Source organism: Podarcis pityusensis, assembly GCF_964106645.2.
Source record: "Podarcis pityusensis genome assembly, chromosome: Z".
NCBI classification, from domain to species: Eukaryota; Metazoa; Chordata; class Lepidosauria; order Squamata; family Lacertidae; genus Podarcis; species Podarcis pityusensis.
The window spans coordinates 1,154,582-1,178,876 of NC_138044.1; the positions used below are offsets into that span (position 1 = coordinate 1,154,582).

The 24,295-nt window shown below is 43.1% G+C and overlaps 1 protein-coding gene across 8 annotated transcripts in view; it reads left to right on the forward strand.

Moving 5' to 3' along the window:
• The window catches only part of DENND1A (DENN domain containing 1A), a 270,241-nt gene that overhangs the window by 14,052 nt on the left and 231,894 nt on the right, over positions 1-24,295 (forward strand). For all 8 annotated transcript variants that reach the window (XM_080990837.1, XM_080990841.1, XM_080990839.1 and 5 more), the window contains exon 2: positions 3,188-3,252. In XM_080990837.1, coding sequence (XP_080846963.1) covers positions 3,188-3,252 — 65 coding nt within the window. The remainder of the gene's footprint in view (positions 1-3,187; positions 3,253-24,295) is intronic.

The following is a 24,295-nucleotide window of genomic DNA, read 5'->3' on the forward strand; positions in this document are numbered from 1 at the left end:
AAAAACAACACCAAAACCAAACCAAAACACACACCTCCTGAGGAGAGCCTTGAAGGAAGCAGGCATAGGATTGACCCAGAAAGGAGGATGGATGTGTGCAGCCTGACTTAACTGATATTGGGTTCTCTTCCCTCATCCTGACAACACTCTCTTTTTTAGAACAAGTGACCAAGTTCCCTGCCATCCCGATGAGCAGCCATCCCAATCATGTGGGGGAATGGCAAGCCAATGGTGTCTCTGGGAATTTAAAATATGAAACCACATAAATATATTATTTGTGTGGTCAACTTTTCTCTATTCAGCAAGGGGATAAGCTTCTGCTGTCCTGGAGAATTGTGGTTACAGTGGTACCTCAGGTTACAGACGCTTCAGGTTACAGACTCCGCTAACCCAGAAATAGTACCTTGGGTTAAGAACTTTGTTTCAGGATGAGAACAGAAATCGCGCAGCGGCAGCAGGAGGCCCCATTAGCTAAAGTGGTGCTTCAGGTTAAGAACAGTTTCAGGTTAAGAGAACGGACCTCCAGAACGAATTAAGTTCTTAACCCGAGGTACCACTGTACTTGAAAATGGAAAACAAGCAACCCACAGCCCAAACCTGTGAGTTTTTGTTTGGAAGTAGGAGTCTGTGCTGTGTTTGATGTGACTGACGTCCAAGTTAAGCTGATTTTAGGATTTCCAGCATTAACAGTTGCCCATTTTTAATCTGTTACACTACACTGTGACAGGCTTGTGAGAGCAGAAGATCTTGTATGTGAGTTGGGTATATTTATATTCTGAACTCACCCATACAATGAAAATACAAAAGGGAACAGTAAAATTGCAAAAGTTTCCAGGTGATAACTAGATGGCAACAGCTACAACAAAACACTAAAACCAACTGCTCGACATGCTGGACTTCCTGGGCCAATGAAAAAATGTCTTCCGTTGGGGTCAAAAATGGCATTTCCATTGGCACCAAGTGAGTTTCCCTGGGGAGGGCAATTCCAATAAGAGCTGCCTCGTCTGCCAAAGGGGAACCCAAAGGATCCCTTTCCATGATTGTTGTAAAAGATGCCCAGTGCCTTCAAATAGGTTTTTTTTTTTAGTCTGTTTGCTCACCAGTTGGAGGTTTCACCATATCTAGAAGAAACTTGCAAATTGGGCCTTTAGCCACTCTCGCCCCCAACATGACACAAGAACTCGTGGGCATCCAAGGAGGCTGAACGTTGAAAGATTTAGGAGAGATATGCAGTGCATTGTTAAACTATGAAACTTTTCGCCGCAGGAGGCAGTGGTGGCTACCAATTTAGGTGGCTTTAAATGAGGACTGGACTACACGTGGAGGAGAGGGCTTTGGATGGCTGCAAGCCACAATGGTTCTGCTCTGCCTCGATGGTCAGAGGCAGCAATGCGTCTGCATCCCAGTTGCTGGAAGCCACAGGAGGGGAGAAGAGGGCTCTTGGGCTCAGATCCTGCTTGGGGTTTCCCAGTAAGGCCAGTGTGAGAACTGGAGGGTGGGCGAGATGGGCCATTGGCCTGATCCCGCAGGCACTTCCTACGTTCTTGGGTATTTGGCAGGGGACTGACCAGGATCAGGCTGGAGAGGCTGAGCTGGCTCCGCTCCACGCTCTTCCCCAGCCATCTTTGGCAACACGTTCGAAATATTAGAGCACACATTTAGCTAAAATGAAAACAGGACTAGCAAACTGTGGGCCCATTTTTAAAACTACTCCAGGAGGTGTTGAAAGGCTGCCTTGGTCTAATTATAGCTGCTGTTAAATAATGTGTTGCAATAATTAACCATCAGCTCTGCTTATGGGGAAGGGGAGCAGGCAAACACACGGGCAGATGTGGCTGATGGTCTCACTGCTTCTGTTTTCCTGGAAGCCTGCAATTGTTTTGGCCGGACGTGTTGCTGAATGTGACCCCTTACTCTTTCAGAAAATCACAGATGCCTCTGTTCTTTCATATGGAAGTACATAAATAAAAGCCACACTGTGCTCTCTGGATCCTGCTTTCTATCACGGTTCTGGTTTGCCCAAATTGATTTGGCTTTCATCTTGATGACAGACTCTAATCAAGCCTGTATCTTTTAGGGGGGCTTCCTTGACACCAGCTGATCGTGATGCATCAAGTGGAGTAGGCTGTTGCCCTGTGCAGTGCCGGATCTACGTATAAGCTAAACAAGCTATAGCTTAGGGCCCCACTCTCTTGGGGGCCCCCCAAAAATTAAAGAAAAAACAACAACCTGGATGTACATTTCCAAAATGAAAGATAAAAAACAAATAAAATAAAACCTACATACAGCAAGAGTGTTGTGTAGGCTCCTATGATGTAAGTAATAGGCCCCGCCTGCTATATAGAGGGCCCCATTACCTTCAGTAGTTTAGGGCCTCATCAAACCTAAATCCTGCCCTGGCCCTGTGCAGACTTAAGGTTGCTACAACTTGATTGGTAGGTCTGGATTAATAAAATGTGTAATCTACTGTTTTGAATTTTATTGGGTTGTTACATTCCATGGTGGGTCATGCAAATGGCTGTTCTGAATAATTCCTTTTAGAGGAAGGGTAGAGGGCATTGGGGATGAGTTTATGGAACCAAGGGGGTGGTAAAAAAGATTGGGAACCACTGCTTTTGTTGGTATGATCTGATAGTTGACATTTACCTTTAATCTACATTCTTAGCCCCCATTTAAAGGAATGTTGGGCAACCAAGAGGATTAAGGGATTGGAAACAAAGCCTTATGAGGAGCGCTTGAAGGCGCTAGGTATGTTTAGCTTGGAAAAGAGGAGACTGAGAGGAGATATGGTAGCCATCTTCACATCTCTTAAGGGCTGTCACAGGGAAGAGGGAGCATGCTTGTTTTCTCCTGCTCTGGACAGTAGGACTCAAACCAATGGCTTCAAGTTACAAGAAAGGAGATTCAGACTAAATATATGGAAAAAACTTTCTGACACTAAGAGCTGTTCAACAGTGGAACAATCTCCCTCGGGAGGTTGTGAGCTCTCCTTCCCTGGAGGTTTTTAAGCAAAGGCTGGGTGGCCGTCTGTCCTGGATGCTTGATCTGAGGATTCCTGCATTGCAGGGGGTTGGACTAGATGGCCCTTGGGGACCCTTTCAACTCCTAAGATTCTGTGATTTTATGATTCTGTGAATCATTCCAAAAAGCATTACTTAGATTTATTAACAACTTTATTCTTTTTCAGGCAAAACCCGGAAACAACATTTGAAGTCTATGTTGAAGTGACCAGTTCAGCATCAGCGGGTCCAGGTACTATAAAATGCAGATGCTGTTTATGTATTGTACCTACAGTGCTTTTGAGGGCTTCCACCAGGGTTGTGCTATTTGGGGGGGGAATTGGTTCAGAGCAGGGTGGTCCAATGAGTGGCCCAAGGGCCACATTTGGCCCACAAGACCTTTTTGTGACCCTTGGCAACATTTGACACCACACCCCTGCCATCGCATTACCCAGTTGGGTGCTGGGCTTTGGGAAGGAAGTGGGAGGGCTCTAGGGCTCTGCTGGTGCCCCATGTCTCCTTCCCAAAGCCTGTCACATGCTTAGCTGTCTTTGGGAAGGCAGTGGAAGGGCTGTGGGGCAGGGTTGGGGATCCAATTTTGGCCTCATTTCCCCCCACTGCACGTCAAGGCAGGGTGCGGCCTGCAGTTCCATATTTAAGTCCCCTAGTGCAGTGTTTCCCAACCTTGGGCCTCCAGCTGTTTTCGAACTACAATTCCCATCATCCCTGACCACTGGTCTTGCTATCTGAGGATTATGGGAGTTGTAGTCCAAAAACAGCTGGAGGCCCAAGGTTGGGAAATGCTGCCCTAGTGGACCACCTGGTAAGAAAAGTGGAACCGCTCGGGTCAATATAGGAAGCTGAAGATGTGGTCTTGCTGAGCTTCTAATCCATTGTTGGGCTGAAGTTGCTTCTAGTTCCAGAACACTGGCAAACGTCTGATTTCCAACATTCAGAGGAAAGCCTTTTGTTAAATGTTGCCACCAGTCGGAACTGTCAGCCTTCTTTTGAAATCTGTAAATTTCACCCACAGCCCGTTATCATTGTGGGCAGCTCAAAATACTGATCTCTTGAGCTGACTTGACTTTTTAGTTGCAGTTTATCTGAAAGTTGTAATGTTGCTGGCGTTGGTTGTCTGCTTTTCCCCATTCTATTTTATCACCCTATTAATGACTTAAAGATAGTGTATTTTTTCACTTATAAAATTCTTATCGCTGTGGAGAGAGTTTATTTATTTATTGCTTTTATAGCCCAGCTTTTTCTCCAAGGAGCTCAAGGTGGTGCTCGTGGTTCTTCCTCTCCTCATTTTATCCCCTGTGAGGGTAGGTTAGGCGGAGAGGCAGTGGCTGGCCCAAGTGACATACCCAGTGAACTTTGTGGATGAGTAGGATTCGAACCCTAGCCTGACACTCTAACCACTGTGCCACACTGGCCGTCGTACCTTGCCTTAGTGCTGCAGGTCAGACCTTGAGCACATCACAACACCCTGTAGTATTGCATGCCTGTTCACCCCAACTCTCAGTCCAATATTCTTAGGACAACCCAATATAAGGTGTTGCCGCATTTTTAAAATGTTCACCTATACTTATTATTTGTTAGCTCTGGCCCTTCTCCATCAATAGTAATCCTAAATAGCTGGGATGCAACAGCCTTAAAAGCCTTCTCCCTAGATGAGGTCTGCCTCACTTCCCAAGGAGGAAGCCCTGTTAAGATGGTCTACTCTTATGCTCTTCTCAAACTGGAGGCAGGTTGGTTTGGGAGCAAGCACTTGCCCAGGTATGCTCTCCTGACCGTGGGATTTGAAGAAATGGCAGAGAGAGTCCGTTTAGAAACTAACTCTAGCTTCTGCCCAGCTGAACTCTCACCAGCCCCTGCTTGAAAATCGGAGGAAGTGTGAACTTAAATGTTATTCTGTACAGTACTAGTGTCTGGTAGTAATCTTCTGTTTTGAAGCATGTTTGTGTCTAGGGGGATTAAGTTCCTACAGGGAGAAGGTGGGTTAAAAAGTTCAGATTTTTTTAAACTAGATAATTTAGTTGTTTGTTCCAAAACTCAAAATCCTTGTGCTTACTGATTTTTTTTTTAAAAAATAGCATTTGATGCCAATTCATTTTTCAATGAGATAATCCCATTTTTTACCAAACTGCTAATTTATTCGCCCCGCAGACAACTTGGAAATTGCTGAGGTTCTTAGTGGACCACTCAACCTTTTTTGGGGAGTGGGCCTATAAATCAAGTACCTACATAATTCATATAGTCTCTGTCTTGCCTTTCAAATGTTATGGGTATCCTTGGTTTTGTTAGCAAAGTTCTCTGTAGTTGATCTCCATCATCAGAAAAGTGCCCAGCCAAGTATAGATACTGTTTCACCACTTTTCTGCAAACCACCCGTATGAAGCTAGAAAGGCACAGAAGCCCACAGTGGGATTTGTGAACCAAAATCCAGGTAGTATGCCTGTGCTTGGCTGAAGAAGATGCCGGCTTAGAGTGTGTACCCAGCTTCTAATGGGTCCGTGCAGTATGGAAGCCTTGGTGTGAGAGGCTTATGACAATCAGGTGTGGGATCCCACCAAAAGCCTCTCTGAGCAGGTGTTAGGATAATGAGGGAAAACTGGAAAGAAAGACTTGGTGGCTTTGGTGTGTGGGAGTGTCTTAGTGTGTGAATCATAGAACTGTAGAGTTGGAAGGGACTCCAAGGGTCATCTAGTCCAGCCCCCTCAATGCAAGAATCTCAGCTAAAGCATCTAGGGCAGATGGTCACCCAACCTTCAAGGAAGGAAAGTCCACCTCCTCCCAAGGGAGACCATTCCACAGTCAAACAGCGCTTGCTGTCAGAATGTACTTCCTGATTCTCAGTTGGAATTTCCTTTCCTGTCAGCTGAAAACATTGGTTCGAGTCCTACCCTCCAGAGCAGGAGAAGACAAGCATGTTCCCTCTTCCGTGGGACAGCCCTTGAGATATTTGAAAGTTTTCACAACACAATAAAAGGAACAAACTAATCCACGGGAAATAAAGAAACTAAAGAAAGAAGGAACATAAAAAGAAACTACAAGATCCTCCCTCATCACTCTATCTTAACTTTCATCCGCTGTGGAGGAAGGTGAGCCCTCCCACTTCTCACCTGGGCTCATCCCTCTCTTTGTACAGTCTCTCACCTTGTGAGATCTCCCCTCACCCACCTCTCACATGGGGTCCATACTGTCCTTCCCCTTCATCTGTATACAGTTCTAATAAAGTACAATGAGGAAGAGTAGTAATATAAAAATAATAATAAACTATCAAGAGAGATAAAAGTGAAAGAGTAAACAAATAGGTAAAAGGCTCTCCAGCTATCCATCTGTCAGTTGTATGTAGAATATTCCTTCAAAATATTAAAATGCTCAATCCAGGTCATTCAGTTATTCCTCCCTTTGCTGGACATTGTTTTTTCCAGCCTTCCATCCAATGCTCATCAATTCGTTTACCTTTTTCAGTGCAGAAAGTCTAAAGAAGATTCTCCAGTTACTGCCGTCACAATGATAAAACTTGTGCTTTATTCTTTATCTCCTCCTTCAAGAGAAAAGCTTTTTAAAAATATTGTATTTGTCTATTAATGCATGGTAGTTCAGTTAACTTTAAAATCTTAATTTGTGTCCCAATCCATTTCTTGTGCCATTTCCATCTAGAAATCTGTATCAGTCCTGTTTGTCCATTCTTTCTCCTCTTATTCCACTTAACCAGAAGAGCAAGATTCCATTCAGATTGCACACAGTCAGTCCTTTCTCCGCCGCGCCTCCACTCCTGGGTTTTCCCCCCAAAATCAAAATTCCAGTATTTGGCAGCTCTGTTCCTTCCATCCTCCACACACCAATTGCAACTCTGCCATTCTATTCTGCTTTTCAGACTGCGTCTTGGATTCAAGGATTTTCCTCCTTCCTTGCCCCCCCCCCCCCCGAATTGAGTCTATAGCTTTTATCTACTTTTCTGGAAGTTCTGGCACTTCATCAATATATTCTCCTAGAATCATTTTTCTCATATGTGCATTTATTTCTTCAAACAGTGCTCTTGCCACATAAAGTCCTCGGTCTAGATTCTGTATTCTGTGGCATTAGCTACACCTCCCAGTTTGGTGCCATCTGCAAATTGGATGAGCATTTCCTTAATTCCTTCATCCAGGTCTTTTATAAAGATGTTGAACAACAACAGGTCCAGGACAGAACCTTGAGGCACCCCACTTGTCACTGTTTTTCAGGATGACGAGGAACCATTAATGAGAACTCTTTGGGTTTGGTCAGTCAACCAGCTACAAATCCACCTAACAGTTGACTCGTCCAACCCACATTTTATCAGCTTGCTTGCAAGAATATCATGGGGGACTTTGTCAAAGGCCAGTGTGGTGTAGTGGTTAAGAGCGGTAGTCTCGTAATCTGGGGAACCGGGTTCACGTCTCTGCTCCTCCACATGCAGCTGCTGGGTGACCTTGGGCCAGTCACACTTCTCTGAAGTCTCTCAGCCCCACTCACCTCACAGAGTGTTTGTTGTGGGGGAGGAAGGGAAAGGAGAATGTTAGCTGCTTTGAGACTCCTTTGGGTAGTGATAAAGCGGGATATCAAATCCAAACTTTTCTTCTTCTTCTTCTTACTGAAATCAAGATACACTATGTCCACAGTATTCCTTTGATCCACCAAGCTTGTTACTCCATCAAAAAAAGAAATCGTATTGGTCTGGCATGACTTATTTTTGAGAAATCCATGCTGGGTCTTAGAAATCACAGCCTCTTGTTCTAAGTGCTCACAGACCCCCTGTTGAATTATCTGTTCTAGGACCTTTTCTGGTATCAATGTCAAGCTCACTGGTCGGTTGTTACCTGGGTTTGCTTCCCCACCCCCACCCCACTTTTTGAAGATGGGGACAACATTTGCCTGCCTCCAGTCTGCAGGGACCTCCCCTGTTCTCTAAGAATTCTCAAATATTATAGACAGTGGCTCTGAGACACTGAGGTCCACTTCCATGGGTCTTCTGGCAGTTCTCTCACTGTGAGAAGTGAAGTTACAGGGAACCAGGCAGAGGGCCTTCCAACAGTGGTGCCTGCCATGTGGAACAGCCTCCCTTCAGATGTCAAGGAGATATCCTTAGAGTCCCTTCCAATTATGTCGTTCTATGGTTCTGTTACTTTTTATTAAGAGGCCTGTTTGATTCTGAAGTTGTGTGTTGCTGACAGTGTCATGTTGGCTAGTTTAGGCTGTGCCTGTTCTGGATGTTCAATGCCATCACAAACATGACTTCCTGAATATTAAACCCACCCACACCAGTTGAGTGGTCTCTGAATATGGAGTGCTGCCTTTACAGAAGGAGAACAATTGATTTTTAACCTTCCATTTTAGTGATACTAAACTTGGAAAAAGTGAAGGAATGGGTTGATCAGTTGAGAAGATGGGCTATTAATGGAAACAGTTTTGGGGGCCACTATCTGTATCAGACCTCAGGTACTGCTGCCTGTTCCTTTAATTTCAAATTTCCTGCAAGATTTTTTTAAACACCAACTTTGCCCTTGGAAGCTTTGATATGAAACTGCCATAGACATTATCACCTACATTCTCATAATAAATAGAATCATTCTTATACAGATAGACTGAAAGAAGCTTATAAAAGTCACGCACTGCAGTAAGAATGAAAAACCAGAGCTACTGCCTGTTTCCTCTTTTCTTTTCCTCTACCTTCAAATTGCCTATTTTGTTTTCTTCAAGGAAGCAATCACGTGTCGTGTGCGAGAAATGAGCCGTTATCAGAATCCAGTGAACTTTTGAGACCTCTGCCAAAGGGCCTTCCTTATTAGAAAGAGTGAAGAGAATTTGGATATAGCTCTGTGACTAATAGCATAGGGTGGGGGAGAAAGTGTATTTGTTAGTCTAAAGTAACTGATCAAAATAAGTCACCAAAGCTGGAGCATTTGAAAGTGAAAGGCTCACAAAAGTGAAATCCCCCCCTTGTGTAGGAAGCTTTTGTGTAGGTTTTGTGTGTGTGTGTATGTGCTTGCCAAAGAAGACATCAGAAAAGAGTGTTGGATCTTCTGCTTTGCCACGCAGTGAGCCAGAAGGCCCCGTCTCTCTAAGGACCTCCTCTTTCATCTTTTTGTGAGAGCCACGCAAAAATCTTGCTGTGTGTTCAAGGAATAGCTTAAAATGGTTTAGTGCAGCTAAAGTATTCCTTTCATTTCCCTCCTCCCTTTAAACACACACCCACACCCCGTATGGCTTTAAGCTGGAAACCTAAATGTGGTACATAACACAAGGATGAAGTGATGAGCGTGTTACGGGGCCGGGGGGGGGGGGCGGGGTGCTCAATGTTCCCCAGGATTAGTAAAGGAAATGGCAGTTTCGGCTGCTTCCTTTTACAACAAAGGGATTTAAAAGGCCTAGCTGCTAAGTCTCTCTCTGTGTTTCGTTTCTTTTCTCCAAAACATACTAGTAGGTTGAAAAGGGAGATGAATCTTCCTGGGGAAATTATTAACTCTGAGGGAGTCTATCGTTGTTTGAGAGAATTTGCATTTGAACTGGCTCAGAGTGCAGTGTGTACCCATAATCTGATTCCTGCTGGAAGTTGGCTGAGTAGTTGGTGGAACTAAGAGCTTCCTACTTTGTGTTCTGACCTCTGCATAGCAACAGCTTTATTTTACTCAGCAGATCACACAAGGTCTACCTGAAAATAATCAAAAGTCCCAAGCTCTGCTGGGAGATACCACCAGGTACATCTTTGCAGCTCCCTCATCTCCTGTGGTAGGACTTCCACAGGTGACAGTGAAGTGAAAACTTGGCCTGAAAAAATGGACATGAACACTACTTGGATTATGAGTTTATAAGAACTCTGTTGGATCACAGACCAGGAGCACAGCCAGTACAACATCCTGTTTCAGATAGTGGCTAAATAGATGACTCTGGGAAGCCCATAAGCTGGACATAAAGGCAGCAGTCCTCTCTGCACTCGTTTGTGAGGGTGTGGCCATGGCAGCAGTCTGGAAGGAGCCAGGAGCTGGGAACTGGGAGCTAGGACTGTCGAGTAATTGGAATCCGAGGGCAAACCAGTAGGCAGAAGAAGCCAGGAGTCAGGATGAAAAGCAAGACCAGCAATGCAGGACATGCTAGAGCTCAGGTAGACCCTGTTGCTCAGGTAAGACTCAGCTGGAAAAGGAAGTCCTTTATACTTCTTCTTGCCTGCTAGGAGTCACTGGTCAGTCTGGATGGGTGAATACAAATCAGATTGTTCTTCCCCAGTAGGCAGAAATTATGTGGCTTACCACATGGATACCACATAGATCAGCGGTTCCTGACACCATTACTCCCCAGCAAGTTGAATTCAATGGTATGCTACATGAAGTTGCCATTTAGTTTGCACAGCCAATAATTGCTGGTAGATCTGCTCTCCATTACCTGGTCTGTGAACAGGTAAAGCTGCTTTATCCTGTGTTAGACTGTTGGTCCATCCAGTCCACCCTGAGGGATAGCAGCTTTCCAGATGTCACATAGAGGAGGGAGAAAGGTTGTTTTCTGCTGCTCCAGAGAAGCAGACACGGAGCAATGGATCCAAACTACAAGAAAGAAGATTCCACCTAAACATTAGGAAGAACTTCCTGACAGTAAGAGCTGTTCGACAGTGGAATTTGCTGCCAAGGAGTGTGGTGGAATCTCCTTCTTTGGAGGTCTTTAAGCAGAGGCTTGACAACCATATGTCAGGAGTGCTCTGATGGTGTTTCCTGCTTGGCAGGGGGTTGGACTCGATGGTCCTTGTGGTCTCTTTCAGCTCTATGATTCTATGATTCTATGGAGAGGACTTCTTCTTTCTGCAGCCTTCCTACCTGAGATGAGATCCTGGGCATTCTGCGCGTAGAGCAGCTGCTTGTCTGCTGAGCTGCGACCCCCTTTAAAGACATCATACTGTATGGCCACCCCCACATCTTGTGGCAGCTTGGTTCTGACGGATTGTGGCCCCTCTCCTGGTGCCCCAGGCACCAATCCTTCCACTTGGACTCCATGTTGTTACATAAGACCCCTGTTCAAATACGGTCTCTGTCGTGAATTTTCTGTCATTTGCTTTATGACAAGCAGCTTGCTATTCTCTCAGCACCTCCTCTGCAACATGGGGATAATACTGACCCGCCTTTCAAGGTGGTTGCTGAGTTTCCTGAAATAACGTATGTGAAGGTGTTTCGGAGGCACCAGGTTGTCTCAAGACAATCTGGGTGCGATAAATGTACTTTGGACTCCTCCCTTCTTGATGACCGTTTTAGAGACTTTGTGTGTTCCATCCACTACTTGGGGAGAGGTGGTGGTTCTTAATGTCTGGCTGTGACGTAAAGAGCCAGAAAAATGTCAGACACCCACATCCACACCTGTTCAAAAATTGGAGGGGCATGGTAAAGTCTGGGGTGGGCATGAGGAAATTACACACCTTGACATTGTTCACACATTGTAGCTTCCTTAATAGCAGCAACAAGCTGTTGTTATCATTTTGCATTGCAGTGATTTTCTTCTACTTCAGCCTACAATTCAGAGCAACATTTATTGCTGTGCTGATGAGGACTGTTTAACCAGAAAGAAGGACCTCCTGGTCACAATACTTCTTCTTCTTCTTCTTCTTCTTCCTCTTCCTCTTCTCCTCCTCCTCCTCCTCCTCCTCTCTTTTTGCACAAGAGGAAAAAACCCCTCCTTTTGTTGATTTTTATATTTTTAAAGAGAGCTTGACATCTTCATCAAGTTCACAGTGGGCTGGCTTTGTTTGCTTTCTTCTGAATGCAGGATAAAACTTTGTCCCCCTGCCCATTGTCTTGTGCCGTAAGAGCGGGCCTCGCCATGGCTGAGGTGGTGCTTTTCTTTTCCCCCTCTCTCTTTTTTTTGGTAAACCCACAATATGGTCATTGTCTGGTACTGAATAATTGTGGCTGCTTTTTGTACAAGCAGAACGAAGGCTTTGGCTTTGAACAGATTCCTTCTTAGCGTGAAAAGAGACTAATCCATGTAAATACAGGCCAGAAATAAAGCTTTACAGAAAAAGGGAAAGGCGGCTAAGCAGGAGGTCAGAGGTCAGCAATTTAACCTTTGACCTAACAAATAAGAAGCATGAAAGTTCCCGAATTGGTTTACAAAGGCAAACTCCTGTGATCTGTCAGTTTTTCTTTTCACGACGGAGACGGGTGAGAAACCTGACAGCCAGTTCCTCCTTAGCAGTGTGTGGAAATTTTACTGCTAAGCTCAAAATTTCTTAGCAGGTTGAAATTTACTTTTTAATGGTTTTTATATATATATAAAAAAGTTATTCGTGTCCCTTCATTCCCTTGTGTTTGTTTTTTTGTTTTTAACGTGGTTTCCCATGCACCTATGAAGAGTCTGCCTCACTAAGTAGAATGAAGAGATTCCACTTCAGATCTTGTTGAGTATTTGGGGAGCGCTAAAGCATTAAGGATCTGCTGATGAAGCACTTTTTGCAATTAAGTGCTTGTGAACAGGCTTCTTTATGATTTTCAGGAGTTGCATTGAAATAACTAGACGCAAACAGAGTTTTTCTCTCTTTTGAATAGAGTCAATGGGTTGCATGGGTTTGGTAAAAAAAAAAAAAGTTTAATTTAAAGGTATTGTTTTAAACTCTCTTCCACTCATTCACAAAATTTGCAAACAGTTTTCCTTGTTTGTGCTTCTTTAATCACAACAGGTAATCTTGTTAATGAGTGTTAATTTTTTGCCTTAAGCTTAATGCACCTGAAGTTAGCTGTTATATCTCACTATAGATAATTCTGTGACTAGGGAAGAACTTTAATTAGAGAGTCATTGAGATTAAAAAGAAACAATGAACTAATGACTTTAAAGCAGACTCCCCATAGATTAATAAGGGCAGTGATTAAGATGTTTAACTTAATGTTGTACAACCATATTCTATTTTCAACTCATGCCTTTATGACAATCCGCTGCTTTAGAGAGCAGCTGCTCAGGGACATTTCATTATAGATATTTCTGGAACGCAGAAAACCAAGTCCATGTTGTATTTGCTGGAGTACTCCAGGAAAAATGCTAGTCAACTTGAGTTATTTCACAAGAATGCCACTACTTGGGTGAATAATACTAAGGTCTATAAAAAGTTGTTTTTAAAAGCATAAGTGGATGCCATTTGGGCAAAGTGCCTACATTGAAGTTTTCTTTGGTTATGGAAAAGTTAATTAGAAACAGAAGTAAACATTTTGTACCATTGTAATACATGGTAGCAGTAGATTCACATACTGCTTCAGACTAATATACAGTGGTATCGCGGGTCAAGTAGTTAATTCGTTCCGGAGGTCCGTTCTTAACTTGAACTGTTCTTAACCTGAAGCACCACTTTAGCTAATGGGGTCTCCTGCTGCCGCTGCGCCGCCGGAGCACAATTTCTGTTCTCATCCTGAAGCAAAGTTCTTAACCCGAGGTACTATTTCTGGGTTAGTGGAGTCTGTAACCTTAAGCGTATGTAACCCGAGGTGTTGTTGTTGTTTAGTCGTTTAGTCGTGTCTGACTCTTCGTGACCTCCTGGACCAGAGCACGCCAGGCACTCCTGTCTTCCACTGCCTCCCGCAGCTTGGTCAAACTCATGCTGGTACCTTTGAGAACACTGTCCAACCATCTCATCCTCTGTCGTTCCCTTCTCCTTGTGCCCTCCATCTTTCCCAACATCAGGGTCTTTTCCAGGGAGTCTTCTCTTCTCATGAGGTGGCCAAAGTATTGGAGCCTCAGCTTCAGGATCTGTCCTTCCAGTGAGCACTCAGGGCTGATTTCCTTCAGAATGGAGAGGTTTGATCTTCTTGCAGTCCATGGGACTCTCAAGAGTCTCCTCCAGCACCAGAATTCAAAAGCATCCATTCTTTGGCGATCAGCCTTCTTGATGGTCCAGCTCTCACTTCCATACATCACTACTGGGAAAACCATAGCTTTAACTATATGGACCTTTGTTGGCAAGGTGATGCCTCCGCTTTTTAAGATGCTGTCTAGGTTTGTCATTGCTTTTCTCCCAAGAAGCAGGCGGTAACCCGAGGTACCACTGTATTTAGTTTCAAGGCTAAGCTTTCTGTATCAGGTACTGTGTGGGGCTGCCCTATATGACTGAATGCTCTAATGCAGAAAGTAGAGTGTTTTACTGTACAGTAGCCCCTCCCCCGGCTTCCTGTTGACTTTTGGGTGCAATGATGGGGCTGTGGGCTTGACACCAAATGGCTTGAGCCTCGTATACCCAAGAGACCACTTGAGCGCCCGTGTTCTGATTTCACCTCCTGAGCTGAACAGTGAATAATTTCCAGGAATGTCATTATAACCTTATGCATATGGCAAGAGGCATTCTTATTGGTTACTCCCGCAGTTCTGGAGTTTAATTTTCTTTGAGCATCTTTTTAGAAGGGTTGTGAAACCATTTTATTTTATTTTATATCTTAAAAGAATTTTTATTCAGTTTTTAACAATTGAAGAGTGCATAACACTTACACATTCTCAGTCTAGTTGTATAGAAAAAATAAGTGTTTCTGATTGAGATATTATAGTTATTTAATTATCAATAAGAAAAAAAAAACATAAAAGAGAGAAAAGGAAAGGAAATAAAAAAGGGGTAGAGAAAGATAAAAGGATCTATGAATTGAAAATCATGCAACATTCAGATACACTTGGTTACATTATTTGAGTGGAATTTTTCTAATTATAAATTGAGTCTGGATCAGGGATGATTATTAACAGATTAAATGCTGCCTTTGTTAGTATATGAAAGTTAGATATATTTACCACAGGCATGAAATTTACGGCATGTAATGCCTTAAGAGAGAATATTATGAAAATGATATACAGGTGGTACATAACCCCAGTCAAGCTTGCGAAAATCTATCACTTGCCCGATAACAAATGTTGGAAATGTAAAGAAACTGAAGGTACATTTTTTCACCTTTGGTGGACGTGCCCAAAGATTAAGGCTTTCTGGGAAAAGATATATAATGAATTAAAAAAGGTATTTAAGTATACCTTTCCTAAGAAACCAGAGGCCTTTCTCCTGGGCATAGTGGGCCAAATGGTGTTAAAAAAGGATAGAACTTTCTTTATGTATGCAACAACAGCAGCAAGAATACTCATCGCAAAGTATTGGAAGACACAAGAACTTCCCACGCTGGAGGAATGGCAGATGAAACTTATGGACTATATGGAATTGGCGGAAATGACTGGCAGAATCCGTGACCAGGGAGAAGAGTCGGTGGAGGAAGACTGGAAGAAATTCAAAGACTATCTTCAGAAACACTGCAAAATTAAGGAATGTTAGAATGATGTTGGATTGAAAATAAGTGGTTTCCAGCTGTACAGGTTAAAGTTAAGGATAGATTAAGATTAAAGATCAAGATTAAAGATGTTTAAAGAAATGGAAATTTGATAATAAAAGGGAAAAATTTAAAGGTATATGATATTAAGAACAAGGATTAGGCTTAAAAAAGTTGAAGTTATATATTTTAATATTTTATTAAACTAAAGATTGGGTTTAAAAAAGTGGAAAAGAACCTGCTGGACAAATAATGTAGATTGGAATACAAAAGAGGGAGGTATGAGGAAGTCCAGAAAATAAGTAATTTAAAATTGGGAATGGAAAAGAGAGTTTGTTTTTAATTGTTATGTTTTGTGTTTTTAATTGTTAAATTTTGTATTTTTTGTGTGTGTGTTGTTTTTCTTTTTTCTTTGTTTAAAACCTTAATAAAAAAATTATTAAAAAAAAAAAGAAAGTTAGCTATATTTATATAAATTTGAATACAGTGGTACCTCGGGTTACATACGCTTCAGGTTACAGACTCCGCTAAACCAGAAATAGTACTTCAGGTTAAGAACTTTGCTTCAGGATGAGAACAGAAATCGTGTGGCGGCAGCAGGAGGCCCCATTAGCTAAAGTGGTGCTTCTGGTTGAGAACAGTTTCAGGTTAAGAACAGACCTCTGGAACAAATTAAGTACTTAACCCGAGGTACCACTGTATAAATATGAATATGGTTATGAATGTGGTAGGAAAGAGAGAACCTGGGGAAAGGAGAACATGGATGCCCAGAATTATTTCTTTTTGTAGGATTATTATAGCCATATTGAGTTGTGTGCTGTTGGGGGGGAGGGGTTTGATTATTACCTGGAAGACTTGCATGCATAATAAAATTACAGCAGGTAGTTGTTAAGTTATCCTTTTGTTTCTGTTCTCTTAACAACTGTAACTTATTTCTTAGTTTTTCCAGTAGAGCGATATCCCATATACTTTTATACCAATTGTCTACATTCACCCATGAGAGATTTTTCCAATATCTAGCTATATTTCTAGCTGCTGATAGCAAATGACAAATGAGTTCTTTATTAAGCAGATTTGCATTATTACATTGAAATATATTCAGTAAAGCTAGTTCTGGTATTATTTCTATTTTCTGCTTAGTAATTTTGCTAATCTCATGTAAACCTGACAACAAGAACTGTTGGATTTTGGCACAATCCCACCACATATGAAAATATGTACCTATAGATAGGCACCTTCACCAACATATTGCTGCCACCCCTGGGTGTATCTGTTCTGGTTTTCTTGGGGTTAAGTGCCATCTATAGATAAGTTTTAACGTTAGCTCCTTTATACTGGCAGAAATTGATTTAAAAGGCAGTTTAGACCATTGTGTTGAGTTAAATCTATTTCTTGACCTAAATCTAATTCCCATTGTTATTTAATTACATTGGGAAATCCTACAATATTTTGGAGTAATATTTTATAAATTACAGACACCGTCGCTCTACCTCCTGTAGCTAGGAGTTTATCAAAAGGGACTAGTTGTCTTGTGGCTGTTATTTTCACAGTTGGGTTGGATAAAAAAGTTTGCAATTGATAACGAAGTAGCCAGAATATTTGAATTTCTCCTATTTTAGTTTGCAATTCATGACCTATTAATGGGTAACTGACCTTGTAAAAGTCAATTAAAAGGTATAGTTGTTTGGTTTTCCACCTTATCGCAGAGAATTGTCGAAAAAAGTTGTTAAATAGTGGTTGGAAAGCCAAGGGGAGCAAGGAGGATAAACCTAGAGGCAATATTTCTGTTTTCTCCTTCCATGCTTTGAATATACTTTGCATAAATCTGTTGTTGATTGCATTAATGGTCTTAAGTCTAGTTTTAAGGAAAGGGTAGACTCTGGTTGGAATGTTATCAATTAAACTGTTTCTAAATGTACAAAGGGCAAAACCTTTTTATGCATGGGCTGACTTTTGGCAGTGAAGTCCAGTGATGATGCAATGTATTGGAAGCATGGGGCACTTTTAAACAAATGAATTGTTTAAATATATGACCAGCTTCTTGAAGTCTCCACAGTAGCCTTCATCAGCCTGGTGCCCTGCACATGGTTTGGACTACAACTCAGCCACGCTGGTTAGAGCTGCTGGGAGTTGTATTCCAAAATATCTGGAGGGCACTAGGTTGGTGAAGTCTGCTGTGGAGGTACTACAAAGGATGTGTCATAGAGCAGGTAGAAGTGTGTCTATCTCTGGCTTCGAGTCTGTTGAATGACACAAGTGACGTGGGCTATGAATCTTATTTACTTTTTAGACGCTGAACGTAAAGTACCCAGGCAATTGTGAAATCTTTTCTGGAATTGGAAATGTCAGTAGTTCAGGCTTCGCCCATGAACTGTATTTTGTCTCTTCTCCTTTCCCTCCTTCTCTAGTTTGATAACTTGCCAGAGGAGTATCCTGAAACCAAGTTTGCCATGTGCATCAGCTTAGAAGCCTAGATCATTCAGCTGCTGCCAATTAGGGAATCTTACCCTAAAGTATTGTTTGAAACGAACCGTCTTCCTTTCATGCTTAATGGAGAGGGCTGTGAGCTCTGTGGAGTGCCCTGTGGGTAGTCTTTAACGGGGTATTTGTGATAACATCTGAAAATAGGTTGGAAACACACAGACACACACAGACACACAGACACACACACACACACACACCACCGTGGTTGCCCCCTCATAACTGAAGCATTAACCAAGCAGTTTATGGGATAGTTTCGAGAAATGTTACAGGGAGAGAGATGCTGTTACTGAAAGCTGGAATTTACTGATTGCCTAACTCAGAGGGCTGGTTTTCAGCCATTTATTTAGCTAAATGTGCTATAATGGGGCTTTAAAAATCTGCACCCTAAGAAGGTTTTCCTGTTGGGTTTCGGAGCACCACTGGCCTTTGCTTTTGCTAGATGAAAGTTTTGTGGCTTTGGGTCCACCACACAAAGCAGTATGTTCAGTGTGATTTCCCTTACTATGGAGACAGTGCATGACTTGATGGTGCCTCGACATCAGCATCTGAGTAAGAGTGATAGCAAATTGCATAGACTTGCACAGTTCAGGATTCAGTAGGATATAGCTCCTCTGTGTCTTTAATTGCCTGGCAGACAGGAGAACTTGGGCAGGTGGTGCCCACAGTGGTGGGGAACCTGTGACTCTGCAGATGTTGATGAACTCCCGTCAGTCCTAGCCAGCATGGCCAGTGGTCAGGGATCTTGGGAGTTTGTAGTTTAGGAGAACCTTACAGAGCAGTGTTAGAAGCTCAGATATTTAAGCTCAGGTACCGTATTTTTCGCACCATAGGACGCACTGGACAATAGGACACACCTTGTTTTAGAGAGGGGAGAACAAGAAAAAAAAATTCTCCCCCTCTCTGCCCAGCGCCCCTTCAGCGAAGTGGCAGGTGGCGCTGCACAGAGAGAGGGAGAATTTCCCCCCTCTTGTTTTCCCGCTCTAAAACAAGGTGCCGTTTAAGGTGCGTTCAGGCGGCTACCTTGGAAGCCTGGAGAGCGAGAGGGGTTGGTGCACACCGACCCCTCTTGCTCTCCAGGCTTCAGGTTCCTTTCGACCTGCTCTTTGGGACTGGCGGGGGGAAGCCCACCACCAGCCCCAAAGAGCAGGTCAGGGAGCAGCGGAAAGGCGCAGCAGAGAGGCTGCTGCCATAGTCGCACGTCACTTCTCCAGCTGGGAGAGGGTCGCGGGGCTATGGCTTCTTTAGCCCCGCACACGCTCTCCCAGCTGAAGAGGTGGTGCGCGGCTAAAGAGGCTCCTGCCATAGCCGCGTGTCACCTCTCCAGCTGGGAGAGGGTCGCGGGGCTATGGCGTCTTCGCTCCATAGGACGCACACACATTTCCCCTTCATTTTTGAAGGGGAAAAAGTGCGTCCTATAGAGCGAAAAATACGGTATGTAAGGTGCCAATGGCACCTTAAACCTAAGTATGGTCACCACAACAGATTGTCCAGGCACCATTTAATAATAATACAGTGGTACCTTGGGTTGAGTACTTAATTCGTTCCGGAGGTCCGTTCTTAACCTGAAACTGTTCTTAACCTGAAGCACCACTTTAGCTAATGGGGCCTCCTGCTGCTGCTGCACCGCCACTGCACGATTTCTGTTCTCATCCTGAAGCAAAGTTCTTAACCCGAGGTACTATTTCTGGGTTAGCGGAGTCTGTAACCTGAAGTGTATGTAACCTGAAGCATATGTAACCCGAGGTACCACTGTAATAATAATAATAATAATAATAATAATAATAATAATAATAATTGCTTTATATTTTAAAGAAACAATATCAAAGCAGTTTATAACACATTAAAGCATCAAATGAAACAATCCAGAATAAAACAAATTCAACCTTCAAGGAAAATATTTCGGGTCCTTCTCTAAGTGATGTTTTGCTTTCCCAATCTTTATTTTACCTACTTAATTTATATAGCTTCCCCATAGCAGAAGGACACTAGGAAGCTAGTGTGGTGTAGTGGTTAGAGTGTCAGACCTGGGAGATCAGGGTTCACTCTGTCATACAATTCTATGATTCTGTGAAGCTCGCTGGATGATCTTGGGCCAGTCACAGCCTCTTAGCCTACCTCAAAGGCTCGCTGTAGGGATTGACTGAGGACGGGGTGGGGGTGAACCACGTACTCCTTGGGGAAGAAAGTGGGATATAAATGCAATAAATAAGCTCTTATGCTTTCCTGCTTAAGGAGACCAGCCAGATGGAGATGTAAGTTGCCAACCGCATGGTTGCAATTCGACCTGCGCCAGATGCAAAAGGTGCCTGGTGTCTGGGGGATTTCCGACACTGTTTACAGAGGTCCTGTGAGCTGGCTCCTGTAGTCCACCCATGGTCTGGCTTTGTCAGCTCCATTGCTGAACATGATGTTTGAACGCTCCAGCTTGTTGGGAAGATGATAAAATGAGGAAGGGAGAAACGCTGCTGTGTGTGTTGGTATTCCACGTGAAATGAATGCATCCTTTTATTCTGCTAGCGTTGGAATATTCGCATCTTCAGCCTGAAGAGGACTAAGTTAAACACACACACAATTACTTAACTGGAACCAATTAATACCTGTTTGAGGACCAACAGGGAAGAGTTGTAACTAACAGCATGAGTACTGATTTATAGTTAGAGTTTGCATAGGTCAATGCATTGAGTGGGCTATTTGTGTACAGTTAACTCTACAGGTAGGAATTAAGTGAAGTTAGAGCATTAATTCATGTTTATCATTGGTGTTCCCGTCTTTCCTTTAAAAACACAGGCTCTTAGGCCTTTTGTATATAATATAATTTAATTCAATTGCATGGTGGAGATTGATCCAGTTATTCTAAAGAGCTGTTTTGGTCTTACATGCTGGGCTCTTGTGAGTTATGGTCCTATCAAACAGTGAGCTTGGGAGATCTCCTGAATGCAGTAATGCACTACTGTAAATTTCACAGTGTGGCTTGTAGTTGATAGCTTAGGTTTTTATTTCATGTTGTCAGGACTTGTGGATGCTTACCAAATAGTAACTGGAATTGAGAAAAACTCTTTGCCTGTGCAAAAGCATGCTTGAAGGGATGAGCATGGTTTTGCAGAGGAACAAATGTCAAACCTGCAGAGATCCAGCATGCTAAAAGCGTGCCCTCTGGGTGAAGCACTGGCCTGGGGCATAAGAAGTTTCCTTACTGGGTTACAGCATTAACCCATCTTACCTACAATAGTAGCAGTTCCTCATGGTTTAAGACATGGTTTAATACCTGGAGATGCCCATGAACCTACCTGGACCCTGAGATCGTTCTCTGAGGCCTTTTTTTGTGTGCCTACTCCATGAGATGTCCGGAGGGGGACAACACAGGAACAGGCCTTTTCTGCAGTGGCTCCCCATTTATGGGATGTTCTCCCCAGGGAGATTGAGCTGGTGCCTTCATTATACACCTTTAGGCACCAGGCAAAAATGTTCCTCTTTAACTAGGCCTTTGACTGATTGACATCCAATGCCCTTTCAAATGTTTTGTGGGAGCGGGGGATTATTGGTTTTTGTTCTTATTTTTATTATGTGTTTTGTGTGTTTTTAAAAATATTTTATGTTGTGAACTGCCCTGAGATCTATGGGTATAGGGCAGTATACAAATTTTGATGATGATAGTAATAGTAATAATAGTTGTTGTTGTTTAGTCATTTAGTCGTGTCCAACTCTTCTTGACCCCATGGACCAGAGCATGCCAGGCACTTCTGTCTTCCACTGCCTCCCGCAGTTTGGTCAAACTCATGCTGGTAGCTTCGAGAACACTGTCCAACCATCTCATCCTCTGTCATCCCCTTCTCCTTGTGCCCTCCATCTTTCCCAACATCAGGGTCTTTTCCAGGGAGTCTTCTCTTCTCAGGAGGTGGCCAAAGGATTGGAGCCTCAGCTTCAAGATCTGTCTTTAAGAATAATAATTCCAGGAGTATGAGCTAGAGACATATTTAGCCTAGCAGGCCAAATCTGATGGGGTGTGTGTGGTGGGGGTGGGCTGCCCACATGTAAAAATCACTTGGGCAGGGTTCCCACTTGGGAACTGCATTGCAAGGGACGTTGCCAGACCCAAGTTGGCACTTTAGGAAGCTCTGAGCATTGGGCTGTCAAACGGCTTGTTTCTCTCCTCTCCACTGACTGGGAGGGGGAGAAACAAGGATGGAGTTTGCAAGTGATGGTTTGCTGCTTTTGCTTGCAAAGGCGAAGCTGCCTTGCGAAGCGTCGCTTGTGCACCCAACCCAGCGCTTGGCAGAATCGCTTTCCTGTCACATGGGCTGATGTGAAGGAAGAGTGACGCTGCTTAGCATTGGGTACCCAAAGCCCTGTTTGCAGCATCACTCCCCATCTCCTTTAAGTGAAGGAGAGAGGGATGTTTCAAAGACTTTAGGGCAGACCTCGCACTTGTTTCATCATGATTCAGGCTGTGTTGGTGCATCTCAAAAGTGTGTTTGAAGCAGAGAGGGTGGGCTTGCTTTGGGGGAAATGGTCTGGCAGGCCAAGACTGGCTTGCAGGCCCTGTTCCTGACTTACTGCCATCCCTGTTTCATAGGTACTCGAGGTATATCTATGGAGGTGTACATGTTTGTATCTTAGGAGCTGCCTCCTCCTTCCTGACATCTGAAGCAGAGACCCTCCTCTGGGTCCCAACTAAAGATGAAGCACCTTTGGGCGAGACTAGAAAGGGCCTTGTCAGTGGTTGCACCAGGTTAAGGAATGTATTCCCCCTTGAGGTGCAGTTTGCTGCCTTCCTTTTTATTTTTGCTGGTTACTGAAGACTGTTTCTGGAAGGAAATTTTAGCTGTACTGTACGTGTTAGATTGTGTTTTATGTTTTGTTGTTTATTGCCTGTCTTCTTTGGTTTGACAGTGTTACAACATTTAAAATTACAGTTCTGCACAAGAAAGGTGGAGTAGAAATGTGTTAATCTTTTTTGTAAAGTATCTCCTACCCTATCATCTTAAAGAGATGGGCAGAAAAGATGGGATGTGTTGTGTTGTTGTGCTGGTGTGTGTTTACCAGTATCTTTTAATAATTACTATCATTTTATTTATAATCACTTATTTTACAAATCGTAAACATAATGTGTTGTTGTTTAGTTGTTTAGTCGTGTCCGACTCTTTGTGACCCCCTGGACCAGAGCACGCCAGGCACTTCTGTCTTCCACTGCCTCCCGCAGTTTGGTCAAACTCATGCTGGTAGCTTCGAGAACACTGTCCCACCATCTCGTCCTCCGTCGTCCCCTTCTCCTTGTGCCCTCCATCTTTCCCAACATCAGGGTCTTTTCCAGGGAGTCTTCTCTTCTCGTGAGGTGGCCAAAGTATTGGAGCCTCAGCTTCAGGATCTGTCCTTCCAGTGAGCACTCAGGGCTGATTTCCTTCAGAATGGATAGGTTTGATCTTCTTGCAGTCCATGGGACTCTCAAGAGTCTCCTCCAGCACCATAATTCAAAAGCATCAATTCTTCGGCGATCAGCCTTCTTTATGGTCCAGCTCTCACTTCCGTACATCACTGCTGGGAAAACCATAGCTTTAACTATACGGTGATAACTGTACATATATATGTATATGTATAGTTACATATACACATATATATGTGTATATATGTATACATATATATACATATATACATACATAGTATATGTGTGAATATGAATGTAAATATAAATATGTACCTACATTATGTTTTTTATATGACAAAGATGACAGGCATATAAAAAACAAAATGTAAGTACATATTTATATTTACATTCATAGTCACACATATGGAGTTATATTTACATTGTCAAGTGGGAAACATCTTGAATATTAAACAATAAAGTCCACCGTTCTGGTACCAGCATTGATCATCTTCTGTAATCAGTCAGATTGCTCCCTCTCGTTACTGTTTTTGTTCCTTAAATCTTGTATGGTGAGTCAGTTTGGTCATTGCACCGGATTCCCAAGGTTCTCCCCATTCATTTTGGAGTAGATGGCATGATAGTCAATCTTCACATCTTTGCAAAAGGTGTTCAGGCAGTGGCCAGCATATAAGAGACCATTTCTTCATGTTCTGGTTTCACTGACCCTTCCACATAGCTTAACAATAAAAACACTTTGTGGAAGGGAATTTCATACCCTAAGATTTGTTTCAGTTTGGCATTTAATTTCCACTCCCAGTACTTTTTTTCCTTACCAGAATTCCACTGCATGTGAAAGAAATCTCCCCATTCTTTTTGGCACTTTCTGCATGCGGTTGGATAGTTTATATTCATGTTTTGAATAGGGACCAGGGCAATACCCGTGCATTTGTATGTTCACAAAAGAGCAGAATATCATTTATGCTTGATGAAGATACTTCCTTTGGGATCAGGTCTTGGGCATTGTGGGCTGGTGAAGCCAGGACAGGGCAGCCCAGCTTGCTGTTGTTCCCTGCTGCAAGGTGAGAATCAGTTGGAGAGAGAAAGTGGGACAGAGTTTGTGTATGCTTTGGCCTCACTCACTGCTGGCATATGGCCCTCAACACTTC